The following is a 17,894-nucleotide window of genomic DNA, read 5'->3' as shown; positions in this document are numbered from 1 at the left end:
AGAAAACATTTAAAAAGAGTGGCTGACATCATGCATAGTGAAACTTCAGCATTAATAATCTGCCAGAGTAGGGATGTGAACAAAACGGAATTTGCATTCTATTTTGAGCTTGAAATGAAACACAGAATGGTAGAAACATTCTGCCGAAACAGCAATCAAGCCGACTGTTTCGATGAAACATACTCGAAACATTTCAGGTGTTTTGGCCATAGGAAACAATGGGGAAACTCGAAACACCCCATCATTCCCCATGGGTAGCTCCCAGGGACACCAAAGTGGATTGTGTGGTAGGGCATGATTGGTGCTACTTACTTACCACCCAAACAAAAAATAAATGGATGGGAAGGGTTGTGCCCGAATCCTTTTGGCACCTCATTACAGAGGCACCAAAATGACTGAAGCTGCTTCAGCCAAATTGTTTCAGCAGGGGGAGGGCAGTAGCTTTAAAAAGAGGCAAGCAGTTCTTACCTGCTCCTCTGCTGTTCTACCATGGTGCTGGCAGTTCTAAAAAGCTGTGGCATGCAGTACTTCTCCCAGTAGCCTGCATGGTCTGTCAGCACACCATGCAGGCACGGTGGCCATGTACATGCAGGCTGCTGGGAGAAGCACAGCAGCCATGCAGCGTGGCTTTTTAGAACAAACAGTGCCACGGTAGGGTGGTGGAGGAGCTTATTCAAAATCACAGTTGCAATATCTACAGTAAGCGAAGGATAAAAGTGAAGGTATGGGGGGGGGACTGCTACTGTCCATTTCTTGCCACAGCACTATCTCACAAACAAAACAAACCACAATTCAAGAAAGGCCGACACCCTAGTCCTGCCTTTGTTAATCTGAGATCCAGCATAACCAGATAGTGATAGCAGCAATAGCAGAACACATTTTACTCAGTGCTGAGAAAAGAAAACCACAAAATCAAACTTTCTTTCCTCCTCTCCTGATGTAGCCTCTTCAAGAAAGGCACAGTATAAAGACTCTCTCTGCCTCCCAGTCCCTTTGAATGAGATTCACTCCTTTTGTGTTCTTCCTCCCTCCCCCCAGCCAGTAGAGGAACAGTTGTCCATGACAACACTTGATTTGTATGGTAACAAGCCAACAAAGAAGCAAAGAGATCGCAAGCCATTTAGAAGCCAGTGCCAGAAAACCAATCAGCAAGGGGGAAATGGGTCCCTGAAAAGGCACTCGAAACATTTCGATCAATATGGGGTTGTTCCATTCCAAGCTCGAAACTAGGGGTGTGCAAAGCGGTTCAATGTCGAACAGGTTTGATTCGATGGCTTGGGGCTGGACCAAATCCCCCCCCCTTGTTCGGTCTGGCCCCAGACCAAACCCACCTCCGACTGTTCAGGGGATGCAATCCCCCCCCCCCCCGGGACATTAAAAAAATTGTTTTACTTCACTCCCAACCGTGAGGCCCGTAGTTCAGCGCAGCAGCCATTTTGGATGCCACCACACATGCGCAAATGGCCTCTGTGAGGCCCTGGGTCATGCCAGGCCTCACTAGAGGCCAATTGTGCATGTGTGGTGGCATCCAAAATGGCCACCGTGCTGATCTACAGAGGCCCACCGAACTGGCTGGAGGGGGTGATCGCAGAGGCCGGTGGGGGGAGGGGGAAACTCCATGGACACCCCCCTGCCACCTCGAGGACTGTCCCTGGCAGGAAGTGAGGTAAAAAAAAATTAACGTCCAAAAAAAATAATTCACAAACCCGCCCCCCCCTTGGACCAAACCGGGGGGGGGGGGTGCAAGGGGGTGCCAGACCAAACTGGTCCGGTCAGGTTCAAGTCCGATTCGGACTGGAACCGAACCAGGCCAGCTAGTTCCATGCACATACCTACTCGAAACAGGCCCGTTATTTAAAGTGTTCTGTTTTGAGCTCAAAACACTTGAAACTGCCCATAATGAGCTGAAACTTTCTGCACATCCTTATGCCAGAGCTGCTGTGCACACAGAAGGCAGCCCCAGGGCTGTTGTGAAACTCCTTAAAACAGCATGCAGGCACTTCCACAGCACTACTTCCACAGAAAACAATGAAAGTAGTACAACACAAGTGCCCATACACTGAATGAGTTTCACAACAGTCTTGGGGCTGCTTCCTACGTGTGAAGCAGCCCTAGTGGCTTGCTAACTCTGAGGTTTTACTACACAGAATGTCAGCCAATATATTCTGATGTCTTGGATCACAAAACAGTCTATGACCCCTTAACATACTATCCACTGTCAATCTGTTTTGCTAATGAAAAATCACTTCTGGTAAGTTTTCTCTTGTCAAATATTTACTCATTTGCCTAAAACTGTTTTGTAAGGCAGCCACAAAATAGCTTCTGCATTCTGCCTGGAAAAAGAACTGTAAATATCAAATACTTGTATACTTGAATCAAATATCTGAAATTGGTCCAGTTTCAGGCCTCACTTTACCTGATATATCTTATTAATTGAGACAGACAGGGTGGTTATGTATCTCTTATATAAAATCCCCATAGGCAAATACTCATTAAGAACGAGTAATCAGTAATCCCTCACCAACCGTGAGGGTTCCGTTCCTGGAAAACCTCGTGGTTGGTGAACTCACGGTTGGAGAGCCATGGAAAGAAATGGCAAACCGGGGGTTAGGGGAATTGCGGCTGCAAAAAGACCAAAAATAAATAAATCTCCCCCAGCCCCTGGAATTGGCCCCCAAAATTCCTATTAAAACCCCCCAAATTTCCAAAAATTCTCACCAAACTGTAGATACTAAGGTCATTGTTGGCAAGACCAGTCACAATTTCCCAGTCACAGATACTCAAATCCAGATTGAGAAAACCACGGTTGCCCAGGGATAACTGTATTATATTCTTATATTTCTTTTTTAGATTGTGAGCCCTTTGGGGGACAAGGAGCCATTTTATTTATTTATATCTATGTAAACTGCTTTGGGAACTTTGATTGAAAAGTGGTACCGTAATTTTTGGTAGAAATGCCGCAGCAGGTATGTTTTTAAAAGTTGTTTTTTGCCACCTGTGGCATTTATGCCAATGCGGTGTTTATATGAGAATTCAGGGCAAGCCAAAAAAGTACTTCCGTCGATGCAGCCTTTACGTGAAATTTCCGGGTGAACACTGCATTTGTAGGTGGAAATCAGAAAAAGATGACCCGGCAAGTATGGCGAGATCAAAACGTAAAAGAAGAAGTGGTGGTGCAGCCTGGCCTGATTTGGAGAATAGTAGATTAAAGAGCAGAGAGAAAAAGGACTGACAGTCTCTACTGTGAAAATCCACCTACAAGCAAAATTAATGGCAGGACAAATGGGAATAATTGACTTTAAAGGTAGCCCGTTTTGGCACTATAGATTTATGAGGTGAAAGAATTTATCTGTACGCACTAAAGCAATAATGGGACAGCAGCTGCTGGAGGACTGGTGGGGGGGGCCAGCGTTTTTAAAGTTTATTGAAATGTTATTGAGTGGGGGGGAAATTGTGCAATCACAAATAATAAATATAGATGAAGTTCGACTGACGTTTGTTTTTTCTCCTTTTTCATTCACAGTCCTATTCGTGGGACAATCAGTTTCCATAGTGACAACCTTCTGCCTTTTATTTATTATTTTATTTTATTTATTTATTCGATTTCTATCCCGCCCTTCCAAAAGTGGCTCAGGGCGGTTTACACAGAGAAAGAAAGAAAGAAAGAAAGAAAGAATAAGAAAGATGGATCAACCATAAAGAATCCAGCAGACAAGAAATACACCGCAGACTAGCACTTGGTAGGGTTGCAATGAAGGCCTTGCAAAGGATATTTAGATACAATGACGTGCCTATACCTACAAAGATTAGAATCGTTCGGACAATGGTTTTTCCTGTGACACTCTATGGATCCAAAATCTAGACTTTGAAGAAGCAAGATAGAAAAAGTATTGATGCTTTTGAACTTTGGAGCTGGAGAAGACATTTGAGGATGCCATGGGCAGCCAGGAAATCAAACAAATGGGTCACAGAACAAATCGATCCAGAATTTCACTTGAGGCACAAATGACCAGGCTCAAACTAGCATACTTCGGACACATTATGCAAAAACCCAGCTCCCTTGAGAAGTCCATAATGCTGGGAAACGTTGAAGGAAAGAGGAAATCTTTTGAAGGAAAGTTAAAGGAAAGAGGAAAAGTTGAAGGAAAAAGGATGACCAAAAGCAAGGTGGATGGACTCGATTACGACAATGAATGCACCACTGAGACCTTAAAAGGTCAAGTTGAAGACAGATCATCCTGGAGATAATCTATCTATGGGGTCGCTAAGAGTCGACACCGACTTGACGGCACTTAATCAATCAATTAATCATGACAACTGGAAATGAGAGACATCTTTCACGTGCATATTAGCCTGCGCCACAAATGGCAACAAACTAAAGCCAATGCTAATTTTTAAACGGAAATCTATCCCACAAGGCAATTTTCCTTCAGATAGAAACATTGGTAGACTTACCGTGAAGGGTTCTTTTTCTGGTATGGGGAGGGCATCCATCACGTGATGGGTTGTCAAGCTCTGCATGCTCCGAGACAGGGCCAATCAAAATCATTCACGTCCTCCATCCCTACTGCGCTGCCCTATCGAACCCAGTTCTGGTCATGTAGAGCGTAACAAAAAACTTAATAACCGGAGGACTCCAACTGCTCAGCCAAAAAGGGAGTGAAAAGATAAGAGAAAATAAAGGAACACTATCAAAGATGACTGACTGTAAATAGATAGATGTTAGCAACAGAAGGTAGAAAGGGAAAGCACAAACTATGTGCCCTAGGAGTTGCCCCCACCACCCAAAATCGATCTTTGCCTCCACATCCGCGGGAGGGCCGGATGCCCTCCCCATACCAGAAAAAGAACCCTTCACAGTAAGTCTACCAATGTTTCTTTTTCCAAGGTATGGGGAGGGCATCCATCACATGATGGGACATACCCAAGCCATCAAAGAGGGTGGGGAGCGGATGTCTAAACTACCTTTTGTAAAATCGTACGACCCACGGCCGCCTGAGTTTCATGAAAGGAAGGGATCTTATAGTGTCTAACAAATGGAGACGTAGACGACCAAGTAGCTGCTTTACAAATCTCTTCTAATGGTGCCCTCGCCGAGAAGGCAGCCGATGTAGAAGCACTCCTGGTCGAATGTGCAGTGATGCCAAGTGGCACCTGCAGATGCAAGGATTCATACGCCAGGGCAATGGTAGCTCGAAGCCACCTAGCGAGAGTCTCCTTTGACACTTTGGTCCCCAACTTTGAAGGCAAATAGGAAATGAACAATGAGTCCGACTTGCGCAATGCCCTGGTACGCTTGATGTAAACGCGGAGTGCCCTGCGTATGTCCAGGGTATGCCAAACCCGTTCCTTAGGATGACGAGGTTTCAGACAGAAGGATGGCAAAACAATGTCCTGACTCCTGTGAAAATGGAATTCACCTTTGGTAGGAAGGTGGGATCCAACTTCATCACCACCACCACCTCCTTCTGGAACACACATAGCTCATCCCGCACTGATAGAGCTGCCAACTCGGATACTCGTCTCATCGACGTAACTGTAATAAGAAACAACACTTTAAACGAAAGAAGTCTTAACGAAACTTTACGCAGTGGCTCAAAAGGAGTTTTGGTGAGCGCATTCAAAACTGTTCAAATCCCACGAAGGGAACCTATGAACTGGCGGGGGGGGGGGGCTAAGTTAACTGCGCCCTTCAGAAAGCGTCGCACATCTGGATGTAGTCCAGGAACATCTCGGCCGGAAATGTTGAGGACCGAAGCTAGAGCCAAAGTTTGCCGCCGCAGTGTACTGGGGCGTAACCCTTTATCAACTCCTGCCTGCAGAAAACCAAGTACTGCAGGAACCCCAGCTTCTGTCGGACTAATTCCATTCTTTCTAGCCCAGGCACAGAAAGTAGCCCAAGTGACTTGGTAAATGCGAGTGGTCAACGGGCGCCTTGCTGCCATGATAGTCTCCTGCACTTTTCGCGAATAGCCTCTCCTCCTTAATATCCGGCGCTCAACCTCCACGTGTGAAGGTGCAACCATTCTGGGTCCGGATGAAGCACCAGCCCTTGACTCAGGAGGTCCCTTCTCAACGGCAGGGGCCAGGGAGCCTGAACCGAAAGCGCCATCAGGTCCGAAAACCACGGTCTCCGTGGCCAATATGGGGCTACTACAATGACTTCAGCTCTTTTGAACATCAACTTCCGGAGGACCGACCCCAGAATTGACAAAGGTGGAAATGCATAAAGTAGCCCTAGAGGCCACTTGGAGACCAGCACATCCACCTGTTCTGCTCAGTAGCACTGATGTCTGGAGAAGAATCCCGGGAGCTTGCAATTCAGCGAGGAAGCAAACAAATCCACCCTTGGTCGGCCCCACTTCTGCACTATCATCTCGAATACTTCCACATGTAGCGCCCACTCCGCCGGGTCCAAGGTCTGTCGGCTTAGCCAGTCCACTTGTAAATTTTCTACACCCGATAGGTACTCCGCTGTCACTGACTTCAGGTGTTTCTCTGCCCATAGGAATAGCCGATCCGATTCTTGCATGAGGGACCGTGACTTCGTACTGCCCTGGTGATTTATGTGGGCCTTTGTAGTAATACTGTCCGTCCGGACCAACACATGACGCCCCTTCATGATGCTTTGGAAACTTAGCAAAGCCAGGCGGACCGCCTTCAGTTCCAGCCAGTTGATGTTGTGTATTAGATCCTCCTGCGTCCACTTGCCTCGTGCCTGCATGTCGGAACAGTGTGCTCCCCAGCCGAGAAGACTTGCATCCGTCGTGAGAATTAACTTCTCTGTGGTCTCCAGTGGAAGACCCCGCGTCATGGCTGAGGACACCCACCAAAGAAACGATCGTCGTACCTTTATGGGAATCTTCAGCCACAACTTTTTCTTTTCCATAATCTCCTCCTGGTGAGAGAGAAGCAACCATTGGAGGGGCCTGGAATGCCACCTTGCCCAAGGTACGCAGTCCAGGCAGGCGACCATCAGGCCCAAGATCTGAGCCAAGTGCATCAGCGTAGCTCTTCTTCTGATCAGGTAAGGGCTTATGGCCCGCAATATCTTTTCCCTGCGTTCCTTTGGTAGACTCGCCGTCGCCGTGTTGAACAGGACCCCCAGATGTTGCAGGACCTGTGACGGGACCAGGTGACTTTTGGCCTTGTTGATGATGAAACCATGTTCTTGTAGGACCCGAATCGTGTTCCTGACGTCCCGCCTGGCCTGACCAGCCGAATTTGATCGAATTAAAATGTCGTCTAAATATGGGTAAGTGTGGAAACCCCCCCTCCCCCCCGTCTGATATGAGCAATCACTGCCACCATCAATTTTGTGAAAACTCTTGGGGCTGACGACAGGCCAAACAGGAGTGCCCTGTACTGGTAGAACTTGTGGTCGTATGCAAATCTGAGATAGCGCCGATAGGCCGGGTGTATCAGGATGTGCAGATAGGCCTCGGATAAGTCTAGCGAGGCCAGCCAATCCCCGGGAAGAACGGCTGACTTGATGGTTCTGAACGACTCCATCCTGAAAGACCTCTTCCGCACGAACCAATTCAGCCGCTTTAAATCCAGCACCGCTCTCCAAGAGTAGTCCTTCTTTGGGACCAAGAACAGAAGGGAGAAGACACCGTCCGGTGTCTCTGTCACAGGAATGGCTTCTATTGCCTGTATGTCCAACAGGTGCTGTATGGCTATTTCCATCAACTTCCTCTTGGACTGGTTGTTTGACACTGGGGTCTCGAAAAAGAAACTGGTCGGAGTTGCGTAAAATTCTATACAATACCCCTGGGAAACAGTTTGAATTACCCAGCGGTCCGAGGCTGTGACTCTCCATTTTCTGGCAAAGTCCCTCAACCTGCCCCCGACCGCAGGGGCGTCACTGCTTTTGATTACGGCGGTCCTGTGGGAAGGAGAAGGACCCCGCTCTCCCCTTGCCTGCACCTCTATTCTTGTTGTTCCACGCCTGGCGCCATGGCTGTCTGAACTGGTTCCCTCGGAACTCTTGATCTCTGAACCCGTCTCTAGAAGCCGATGGGTAGCCCCGGTTGAATGACCTGTAGGGACGAAAGTAACCTTGAAAACCACCCCTTCCTCGAAAGGGCCTCCTCGTGTCCCCTCTCCCCACCGGCATTGCTTTTTTCTTATCCCGAGTCTCCACTAGCACTGGTTCTAGAGACTCCCCAAATAGCTTTGCACCCTTGAATGTGGTGGCTGCCAAGGCAGATTTTGATTTTGAGTCTACTCGCCAGTGCTTCAGCCACAAACCTCTACGTACTTCTACACCCGCTGCCATAGACCTGGCTGCGTGTTGTAAACAATCCAAACTCGAATCCGCCATAAGGGCAGATGCCCTGGCAATTTTATTCAAACCTTGTCGCAGCTTGGTATTTTCAGGGGGAACCAATTTCGCCAGCTCCTTAGTCCACAAAATTGTGGCCCTCACGAAGATGGAGTTAGTCGAAGCAGCTCTTATAACTGTCGCTGATGCCTCATGTCCTTTCCTTAAGAGGTGATCCGTCTTTTTCTCCTCTGGAGACTTCAGAAATTCCTCGCCTTCCTTATTCACCAAGGCTCCAGTCACCAATTGGGCCACGGGCGCATCTACAACTGGAATTGCTAACATAGACATGATCTCAGGAGGCAAAGCATATAATTTCTTTGGAAAATGCAAGGCGGGCTTAGAAGCCACCGGAACCCCCCATTCTGCCAGCATAACCTCCTTAAAAAGAGCAGGAAAAGGAACTGTTGCAGATGACACTGATGTAGAAGGAAAAACCTCCTGATCTAATCCAGTAACCGGTGTAGTGCCTGTCTCAGTGGAGACATCTTTAATAGCTCTTTTTGCCTTAGCCAGCAAAACTTCGAATTCAGTTGTTGAAAAGAGCCTAGAGGAAGTGGGTTTTTCCGCAGGGGCTTGCTCATCGGATAGTTCCCCCTCCTCTTTTTCTGATTCTGAGGAACTAGAACCCGGGTCCCTTGGAGATACGAGGTGAGATTTAGTGTTAGTCGGAACCACTATAGCCCCAATGGTTGATGTATATGCTGCGTGCTAGAGATGGGAACATCCCTAACCACCTCTAGAAGTGGATGAGAAGGCTTCTCACGAATTTGGCCGCTCTCAATAAGGGCTGATTTCTTGATATTCCCTGCCATTTCCTCCTCTGAGGAAGACAATCCAGTTATATATTTATTCTTAAGGCGCCGTTTCTTGGACTGCCTGTTCATGATTATACGTTCTCCCAAGGGAATAACCTGCCTAACCAGGCTCAAGTCCGGGGATGACGAGAAGGAGGGTTGCTGCCCTCTACGGGGGGGAACTAGTAGCGCTGGAGCTGCATTCGCGGTTAGGGACCCCTTTGGACCCGATTCAACAGAGGCAGGCTGACCCAACAAAGGGGACACTACCGACATACATTGTTTGTTTAACAAACTCCCCTAGCCAGCGGAGCTCTTTCACAGAAAGCTGTTCCCCGTTTGGGCCAGTCATGCCCGAGAATTCAGCGCCCCTCGCGTCACTCACCAGCGCGTGCTGTGTTTCCAAAGTCTCCCCCAGCACCTTTTCCATCTGGAATGTCTCAACCCCGGCTATCCCCCATTGTTCAGTTACTGGCGGAGCGCTCAGAGGTGAGGCAACCGACCCGGGGGTTTGTAAAATGGCGGCCGCGATTTGAGCGGGAAGCTCTGTCAGCGCCGAAACTGGCTGTTGTTCTCTCACAGCCCTAATCTGGAGTCGCTCACTGAGCGGAGCCGAGCCAACTGCGCCCTTCTTAGATTTCTTTCGCCTCTTCAGCTTAAGTCCATCTGTTCCTTTCAGATGTTTTGACTTTTTAGTGGCTTTAAAATGCCCAACTTGTGCCGAGGAGGCACTTGGAGAAGCGCTGTGCACTTTCTCTCCCTCCTGGGCAATGGAAGGCAGCGGGACTCCATTATTCACTCCGTCCCCAGTTCCCTCGTGAACTATCGGGGCGTGTTTAGGAGCATCTGAAAGAGGGCCCTCCGAAAGGGAACCTCTGAGCATGTCCCCGGTATGTGCCAATTCCATATCCTCTTCAAAAAAGGATCCAAAACAAGGGAGAAAAGGCGTGTAAAATAACACAAAAGACCAATGGAATGGCAGGACATATGCAAACGACATGGAAGGAAGCGAAAGGGGGAGGAGGGGGAGGGGGAGAGAGGAACGGAGGATCAGTACAATCAGGTAGGTAATTGAACCAAAAAAAACCTCACAACAACATGCAAACCGACAAACGTGGCAACTCCTTTCCCCCCCTCGCACACAGAAGAAAAGAATAGTATGGCTGAGATCTCTCCACAAGGGAATCACAGTACCGTCTTCGGAGCGAGACAGGACCAGAACTGGGTTCAATAGGGCGGCGCAGTAGGGATGGAGGACATGAATGATTTTGATTGGCCCTGTCTCAGAGCATGCAGAGCTTTACAACCCATCACGTGATGGATGCCCTCCCCATACCTTGGAAAAATTGTTATTCATGCTAATGAGAAAGGGTGGATGTGTGAAGTCATCATTTTAGAATGGCTTAATGAAATTTGGCAGAAAAGAAAATGGGCTTTTTTCCAACCATGTGACATTTTAATAATGAACTCAATGCGTGCATACTTACTGGATTCAGTGAGAAGTGAATGCAAAAAGGTTATCAGCTACGCTAGCTATGATTCCTGGTGGGTTGACCAAAATTTTGCAGCCCTTAGACTTGTCTGTGAACAAGTCATTTAAATATAAACTAGTGGGCCCGGGCGCAGAGCATCTGCACCTCTAGTTGGGCCCAGCCTTGCCACACACACCCCGCCACGACAGCATGCCCAGCTTTCTGCCACTCCCCCCTCCCCTGCTTCCCCCGCCCCCAACTTTCTGGCTTCCTCTGCTTCCCACCACCACCTCCCAGCGGCCAGGCCAGGCCCTGCCACCGCCACCTCCTCACCCCGGCAGCCAGGCCGGGTGGGCCACGGCCAGGCCATCCCACCGCCGGGCCAGGGCCTCCCACCACCACCTCCTCCTCCTGGTGGCTAGGCCAGGCTAGCCCACTGATGCAGCCAACCGACAGCCACTTGCAGCCCCCAGAATCAACTATCAAACTCCTTTCAGCTTTCCTGCTGCCAGCTTTCCACCAAACTCCCTGCCACTCTGGAACTCTCGCATATTCTCATGAGTGGTTGCCATGCATCCAGCAGACCATCTTGGAGAAATAATTATACAGAAGATTGTGAGAGCATTGGGGAAATTGGACAAGGAAAGGCCTGCATACATTCAAAAAGGGCGGGGAAATGCACAAAGCAACCTACGGTGAGGTCGCAAAATGGGTTTCAGAAGCAAGGAAAACTGTTAAAACTTCTTCAGTGATTTCTGGTTTTATACAATCTGAAATGGTATTGCTGGAGTTGTACAATCTGAAAATGCTGAAAGCAATGCAAATGACATTTCACAAGAGGATGAAAATTACGAGGATGTAGACTATCCTGAAAAATTAGATTAGACCTTGTTAAACCTTTTTATTTCAGAGAGTATTTATTTATTCGGACTTCGAAGGTTTCCTCTGAAGTGCAATTTGACATTTATAATTTTTGGAATGTCGGGGGAAAGCAACCAATGTTTCCTTTGAAGTGCAATTTGAAGTTTATAATGTGATGTGCTTAAAAAATAAATAGAAGAAGGTTTCCTATGAAGCGTAATGGGAAATTACTTGTGCAATGTGATATGTTAAAAAAAATTTCAGGCTTTTTTTCCTTACTGCTGCATTTCTACTGAAAATTACAGTATATAAATATTTATTGTAGTAGTATCAATGGCCACTTTAACCACCTTCTTAGTTAAAGCATCTGTTCAATAACTCACTGAGAGCAGGTTACAGTTTCAAGGGACTGTGTTGTTGTTTTTTAACTTCTGGTTCCTTTTGACTTTGTAAGGGACTGGCATGAAATGACGCACTTTTGCATTAACTAGGAAAACTATGACAATCCACTGTTTCTCCTGAGACTCGAGTTTCCTTATTCAGTCCAAAGGGAAATAATTCTCTTTAGATTTGGTGTGGCGACATTTGCTTTGTCATTTCATCTATTTTGCATGAGCTCTCTTTTTCTCTCTTTGAAGAATCTTCATTAAGCTAAATTATTTTTATCTTCCTGACCTCAGTCTCCGAGATCAAAGAGCTCTCTTCCTTCAGTGAAAATTAATCCTATCTTCCCAGTTATTGTACATTTTTGTAGGACTGCTTTGGGAAAAAGGAAGATTTAAATCTAAAATTTTCATTTTTTAGAACTATAGAGCTTTTTTGTGCATTGGGGTGTTTTCTCAAATTATGGAACAGGTCAAATATCAAGCAGAAACCACAGTAATAAATACCACACCTTTATTCCGGCTACTGAGAGCCACTATCTGCAAATGCCGCCTTTGAAATAAATAGTATCATAAAGACTTATATTGGGATTCTTTACATAAACACGAAAGAGGTTGACTAGCCTACTTCCAGAATAGCAAGAGTCTGTCTCACAAGCAGAAGTTATTTATGTGCTTTCATCATCATTTTACTTTTTAGCATGGGAATTATGTCCATGTGCACGCGGACAAAGTAACCCGACAAATCCCAACAGACTGAGCAGTGGAATTCTGTCTTTTTTGAAAGCGACATGCATGCAGGCCTTAGCAGTTCGATTGGAACCACCTGCACAGTTGCCCATCCAGCAGGGGATATGCATGCATGAGCCTATTTCCGCATGCTTGATATCCCAATAATAGCTTGAGGCCAGTGAAACTTCTGGGGAAAATAATTTTCTGTTCATATTTCATGCTGCTGCAAAACAAAGCAACACTGTTCTTGGTGAACAAAATATTTTAAAAGGAGGACATCTTTTAAATGAGGACAAGTCAACTTCCACCCGCACTGTTTTCCTCTACACTGCATTTAAAAAATAAATAAATAGTGATTTGGACAATATTTTGAATCCACTGTTTATTAAGCTATAACTAAATTAGAAAAAAAAACAGTATTAAAGACTTAGCACTGCTGTTCTAAACTTTTGGCTTTTTATTTGGATTATATTTTAATGACAGTAAAAGCAACATTGGGAAGATTAAAATGTTCATTTATTTATATCTCTACAGTAGCCCAAGTCCTAACGGCAGCTTACAAAATGCCAAATCATCACCATCCTCCAGCAGCTGATATGAAAATACAAATCTAATAAAAGAACCATCAAGTAAATCAGTAACTATAATCTATATATTTAATTCTCTTGGGACATACGTGCCCAGGATTTGGTGGTGGAACTCTTGCGACACGCTGCGAGAGTTCCGAAGTGAGGACTGAGGAGGAGACGGGGAAGAAAGTAATGGCGGTTAGCAATATGTTTTTAAAACCACTAACTTATTTAAGCTATAATACTGGAAGCAATATTCCAATTGGAAGTTTTATCTTCTCCCACCCAGGGTTTCCTCTAACAAGGATTCTCAGATGTTGTTGACTACAATTCCCAGCATCCCCAGCTGCAACAGCCTTTGCTTGGGGATATCCGAGTTGTAGTCAACATCTGGAAATCCCTGTTAGAGGGAACACTGCTACCACCCCCAATATTCTAAATCTTACAAGAAAACCATTAACCTTTTAGAAACATGCACACCAAATTGTGTATCATATGCAGTTTAAGAAACATAAAGGCCAGAAAAGCACCTACAAACAGTAAAAAAACAAAAAAAAACAAAAAAACCCATCCCAGACTTGATCAAATATTTAGCACAAAATGCTTCATTTTACCATCTGTTTATGATAATTTGTGATCTTTCCTAGAAAAACCTAACACACACTAGGAAAATATCTACCTACCTAAAAACTGTACTTTTGCCCATTAACTTTTTTGTGTCTGTTGAAGCAAGCAAGCTTTGATGGACACTTCCTGTAAATGAAGTAGATTTAAATTATTAGTAAAGTTGAGTAAAATAACATCAGCAAATCAAAGGTTATACTGTAAAATCAAAACCCAATTCAAGTGTGTTACTCAAAGGCTTTCAAACATATTATGGCTATAAATAGTTTAGAAATAAATTAAATGTGGTAGATACACAGCATGTATGTCTTATTTGAAAGATTATATTGACAGTAATCATGTTTTACAAATTAGAACAGGCTATCAAAAATTAGGCAAATGTCTTCTACCTAATTGCTATTCATTTGTGTATGATTTTAAACAAACAAGATTTTACTGGAGAATATAAGAACTGCACTGATAGATTAGACTAAGTCCATCTATTCCAGAACAGTGTCTCCAATAATCAGTCTAGACAGATGCCATTAGGAAGCTCACAAGCAGGCCTGATGGAGATCGTATTCTCTGTTTGTTTTTTACCATCTGGTAATTGGAGAGATACTGCCCATGGATGTATAAATTCTCTCTTTTTCCCTCTCTTTCCCACCACTATAATGGCCAATAACTGTTGACAGATTTATCCTGTATGAATTTTATTTAATCCTCTTTTTTAAAAGTCCTGGTTCAAGGATTGGTTCAAATATACTCATTTGACCATGGTTGTCGCTAAAAAGCACTTCCCAGTGCTGGTTATCCATGTAATGATCAGAGTCTCCTCCCACTTATGGTGGCCCAATCACACAAAAGTTTATTAGCAGGATTTACTAGCCATTAAAAAAAACACCCTGATTAAATGGAGGAAATAGTCGCTGCGTGCCAAGACTGAACATGACTGGACTGACAGAGAGCAGAGAAGATTCCAACTGCTAATCTCGGCACCTGGATCATTGGCATGGACATGAGCTTTTTGGCAGCAGCCACAAGTGGATGAGCACATTTTAAAGGCACTTAGCTGGTGACCACCACTAAATCTTGTAGCATAAATTCAACAAGGTTATTCCATAATGCGTGCGGGGGGGGGGGGGCGGCGGACCTTTTAACATGAATTGATTGGTAGCATTTTACTGAAAGCATTTCTATTATTCTCTCCACATGATTCAAAGTTTTATATACCTATCACATCCCCTGCCCTCTTCACCATCATTTTTTACTTTTCTTAACTACAAAAAACCCCTCAACTTGGTAAGTTATCCCTTCAACGAGATAGTCTCTAAATCCTTCATCATTTTAATTGCCTCTGTCAAGCTCTATATAGTATCATTATTGAGATTAGGTGAGCAGAACTGTACACAGTATTCTCATGTGGGCATACCATAGATTTATTGAGTTATAGTGCTTGCCAACTGCTTTCCGAACACTAAATATGTTTTTTCACTGCCAAAGCCCATGAAACTTGCTATGAACTTTCTACTGTGACTTCAAGGTCACCTTCCTGGATAGGAAGGATATTCTACATTCAATGTACACCTGATTAACACATGTAACAGTACAGGTTTTTTCCTACCAATATGTATTTATTACACTTGTATACTGTCATAAACGGGCATCTCATGGTGGCTTACACAAAAAGTAAACATATGCATTGCTTTACAAGTATTTATACTGAATCTTGCCTACGACTGGGTTACCCAGCATTCAGAGAGGTGCTTCTGAAGTTCTTCACAATCAATTTAGAATTTTACAATCCTGAATAGTTTGGTGTTATTTGGCTACCTCATTTTCCACCCCTGGCTTTGATTCATTTATGAATGAGTTGAACTATACTTGTCTCAGTACAGTTCCTTGGGGGAACATTTAATTCTAGCCTGAATAATGCTTTCCACAAATTTTCTTGGGAGACAAACTAAGTTCTTTAAACTTTGTTTTGCCACTGGGAATGGCTGTATCCCATGTGCCAGAGCTATAGAAACCACTGGAACTATTCCGTTAGAGGAAAGCACACAAAAGCAGCACAGAAGACTATGATACAGATGTTAATAGTAGCACCTCCTGAGTAGGTCTTCATAAACAGTTCTGCAATGGTGAGGGGACTTCCCCATTTTTTAGAGGCCAGCAGGGCAGAGTTAGCCAAGTCTACCATGTGTGCTTCATACAGGATTTTGAAGAAACCAGCGCTTGGACCACAACTATACGAGGAGAGAGAATACAGGTGTCCACCTCATCCCCAAAGTCTTGATAAACATTATTGTATTACTCATGTCTCAGAAACAATTCATCCTCAGAGGAGCAAGCATTTCCAAGAAGGCCTGTGGGCAGTGGCAGGCAAACAAATGATATGCATATGCTATACACATGGCCAGAAAAGTTCTGAAGAAGCAATCCATATAAATTAACTAAGAGGCACATGGATACTGTTAGTCAGGGGTTGAAAAATCCCAGGTGCCAGGAAATCATGGTGCCTAGACTAGGATATTCAGAGGCAGAGTTATTTAATAAAATCTTTATTTGTCCCAGGCAGCCATGTTTCTGTTTTAAGAGTGTTGCTTGCAAAAGAGGATAGAGAGAAGCCCATTTAGCTTCCTCTATAATGCCCGTCACTAAGTCTGGCAATTTTGTCAAGTGTCCATTTGACTGGCTCCTACGTTTTTGCGCTGGCTCTTGGATTTGTAAAAGGAAATTTATGAAGAACTGATGTCAGTGGTTACTTTCTGTAACTGGGGTATGTGTATGTGCACACCCACTTCTTTGATGTAGGTACTCTGAATAGTTATGAGATGCAAATATATTACCTTAGAACAGCTCCACTGGATCAGGCCCAAGGCCCATCTAGTCCAGCATCCTGTTTCACACAGTGGCCCACCAGATGCAGCTGGAAGCCCATAGGCAGGAGTTGAGGGCATGCCCTCTCTCCTGCTGTTACTCCCCTGCAACTGGTATTCAGAAGCATCCTGCCTCTGAGGCTGGAGGTGGCCTATAGCCCTCCGACTAGCAGCCATCGACAGACCTCTCTCCTCCATGAAGTTATCCAAACCCTTCTTAAAGCCATGCAGGTTGTTGGCTGCCACTACATCTTGTGGCAGAGAATTCCACAAGTTGATTGTGTATTGTGTGAACAGACTCATTTAATATTTGAGGATTATACAATGCCTTCTTACTGTTGGTTTTTTCCCTTCATCTCCCCTGATTTCTCAGTCTATATAAAACTTTTAAAAATAAGGTCTGTAGACACCATCCCCAGAGTGACTTTTTGCCAGCTTTATGCTGCTGCTATTCAAATATCAGGGGAGGTCAGTGGATAGAGGAATGTGTTCCATGCCCCCTATCTCAGATTTTCTCACTCCCCATGCCAGTCCAAATTGACAAAAGTAAGAACTACATCAGTGAAACATTCTTCATACAACAATTTAAAGGGAATTGCCATTTTCTCCCACACATGAAATGGAGAACCTTTTGATTCAGTACAGTTGTTACAGGGCCAGTGTTCTCTCTAATTTTATTCATCTGTGTGCAGAATATGTTTTGTTCTGGGCAGCAGTATCAACGCAGTGTGCGTGCACATGCATTCAGAGTGGGGCCTTCCCGATTCAACCTGAGCGGGATCTAAAACTGACTGAGTGGACATCAAAAAACATGTGAGTGTGCACACGTGCACAGATCTTAGAGGGAACAAAAGTACAGGGCTGAACCTTCCTTTATGATAAGCAAGAGACTCAGATTAGCTTCATTTAATCTGTCCTCCTTTGTTCATGCTCAGTATACACAGAGCATGAACACTCCAGAGTCAGTCCAGGAATATGGAATTTAACATTACACAGGAAGAGGTCGGAAACCAATATACAGCTAAGCATATTCAAAGCTGATAAATATGCATTCCTATTCTATGCATGAATTGCTGCTTGGAAGCAAGTCCCGCTGAATTCAGTGGGATTTATTCCAAGGTGAATGTGCACAGGATCGCAGCCTCAAGAGCACAGTATTGCACTGAAGTATGGAATTAAAGTAAAGTGAAGTGAAAGACTTTCTAGTCTAACACAGTGCTAGGCTGCAGTATTTCTAAATAAGCCCTCTGAATTCCATGGAAATCCTTGGTA

The 17,894-nt window shown here is 44.9% G+C and overlaps 2 protein-coding genes across 12 annotated transcripts in view; both read right to left on the bottom strand.

Annotated features, from left to right (window-relative positions):
• The window catches only part of CNOT2 (CCR4-NOT transcription complex subunit 2), a 100,321-nt gene that overhangs the window by 50,027 nt on the left and 32,400 nt on the right, over positions 1 to 17,894 (bottom strand). For 4 of the 11 annotated variants that reach the window (XM_053253141.1, XM_053253144.1, XM_053253145.1 and 1 more), the window contains exon 2: positions 13,824 to 13,893. The exons of 4 other annotated variants lie outside the window; for them this stretch is intronic. The gene's annotated coding sequence lies outside the window, so the exon portion shown is untranslated. Of the gene's footprint in view, positions 1 to 13,247; positions 13,307 to 13,823; positions 13,894 to 17,894 lie in introns of all 11 variants that reach the window. 3 more of the 11 variants (XM_053253146.1, XM_053253148.1, XM_053253147.1) reach the window with 1 other exon arrangement.
• Positions 1,548 to 10,783, bottom strand: LOC128326401 (uncharacterized). The gene is made up of 4 exons (XM_053253149.1): positions 7,930 to 10,783; positions 5,421 to 5,536; positions 4,966 to 5,238; positions 1,548 to 4,640 (listed from the first exon to the last, which is right to left on the bottom strand). Exons 1-4 carry the CDS (start codon positions 8,699 to 8,701, stop codon positions 4,620 to 4,622), a joined length of 1,182 nt encoding a protein of 393 aa, XP_053109124.1. The 5' UTR covers positions 8,702 to 10,783; the 3' UTR covers positions 1,548 to 4,619.

This window comes from Hemicordylus capensis, chromosome 5, assembly GCF_027244095.1.
Source record: "Hemicordylus capensis ecotype Gifberg chromosome 5, rHemCap1.1.pri, whole genome shotgun sequence".
In the NCBI taxonomy this organism is placed as follows: domain Eukaryota; kingdom Metazoa; phylum Chordata; class Lepidosauria; order Squamata; family Cordylidae; genus Hemicordylus; species Hemicordylus capensis.
This window is presented reverse-complemented; position numbering and strand designations above follow the sequence as displayed.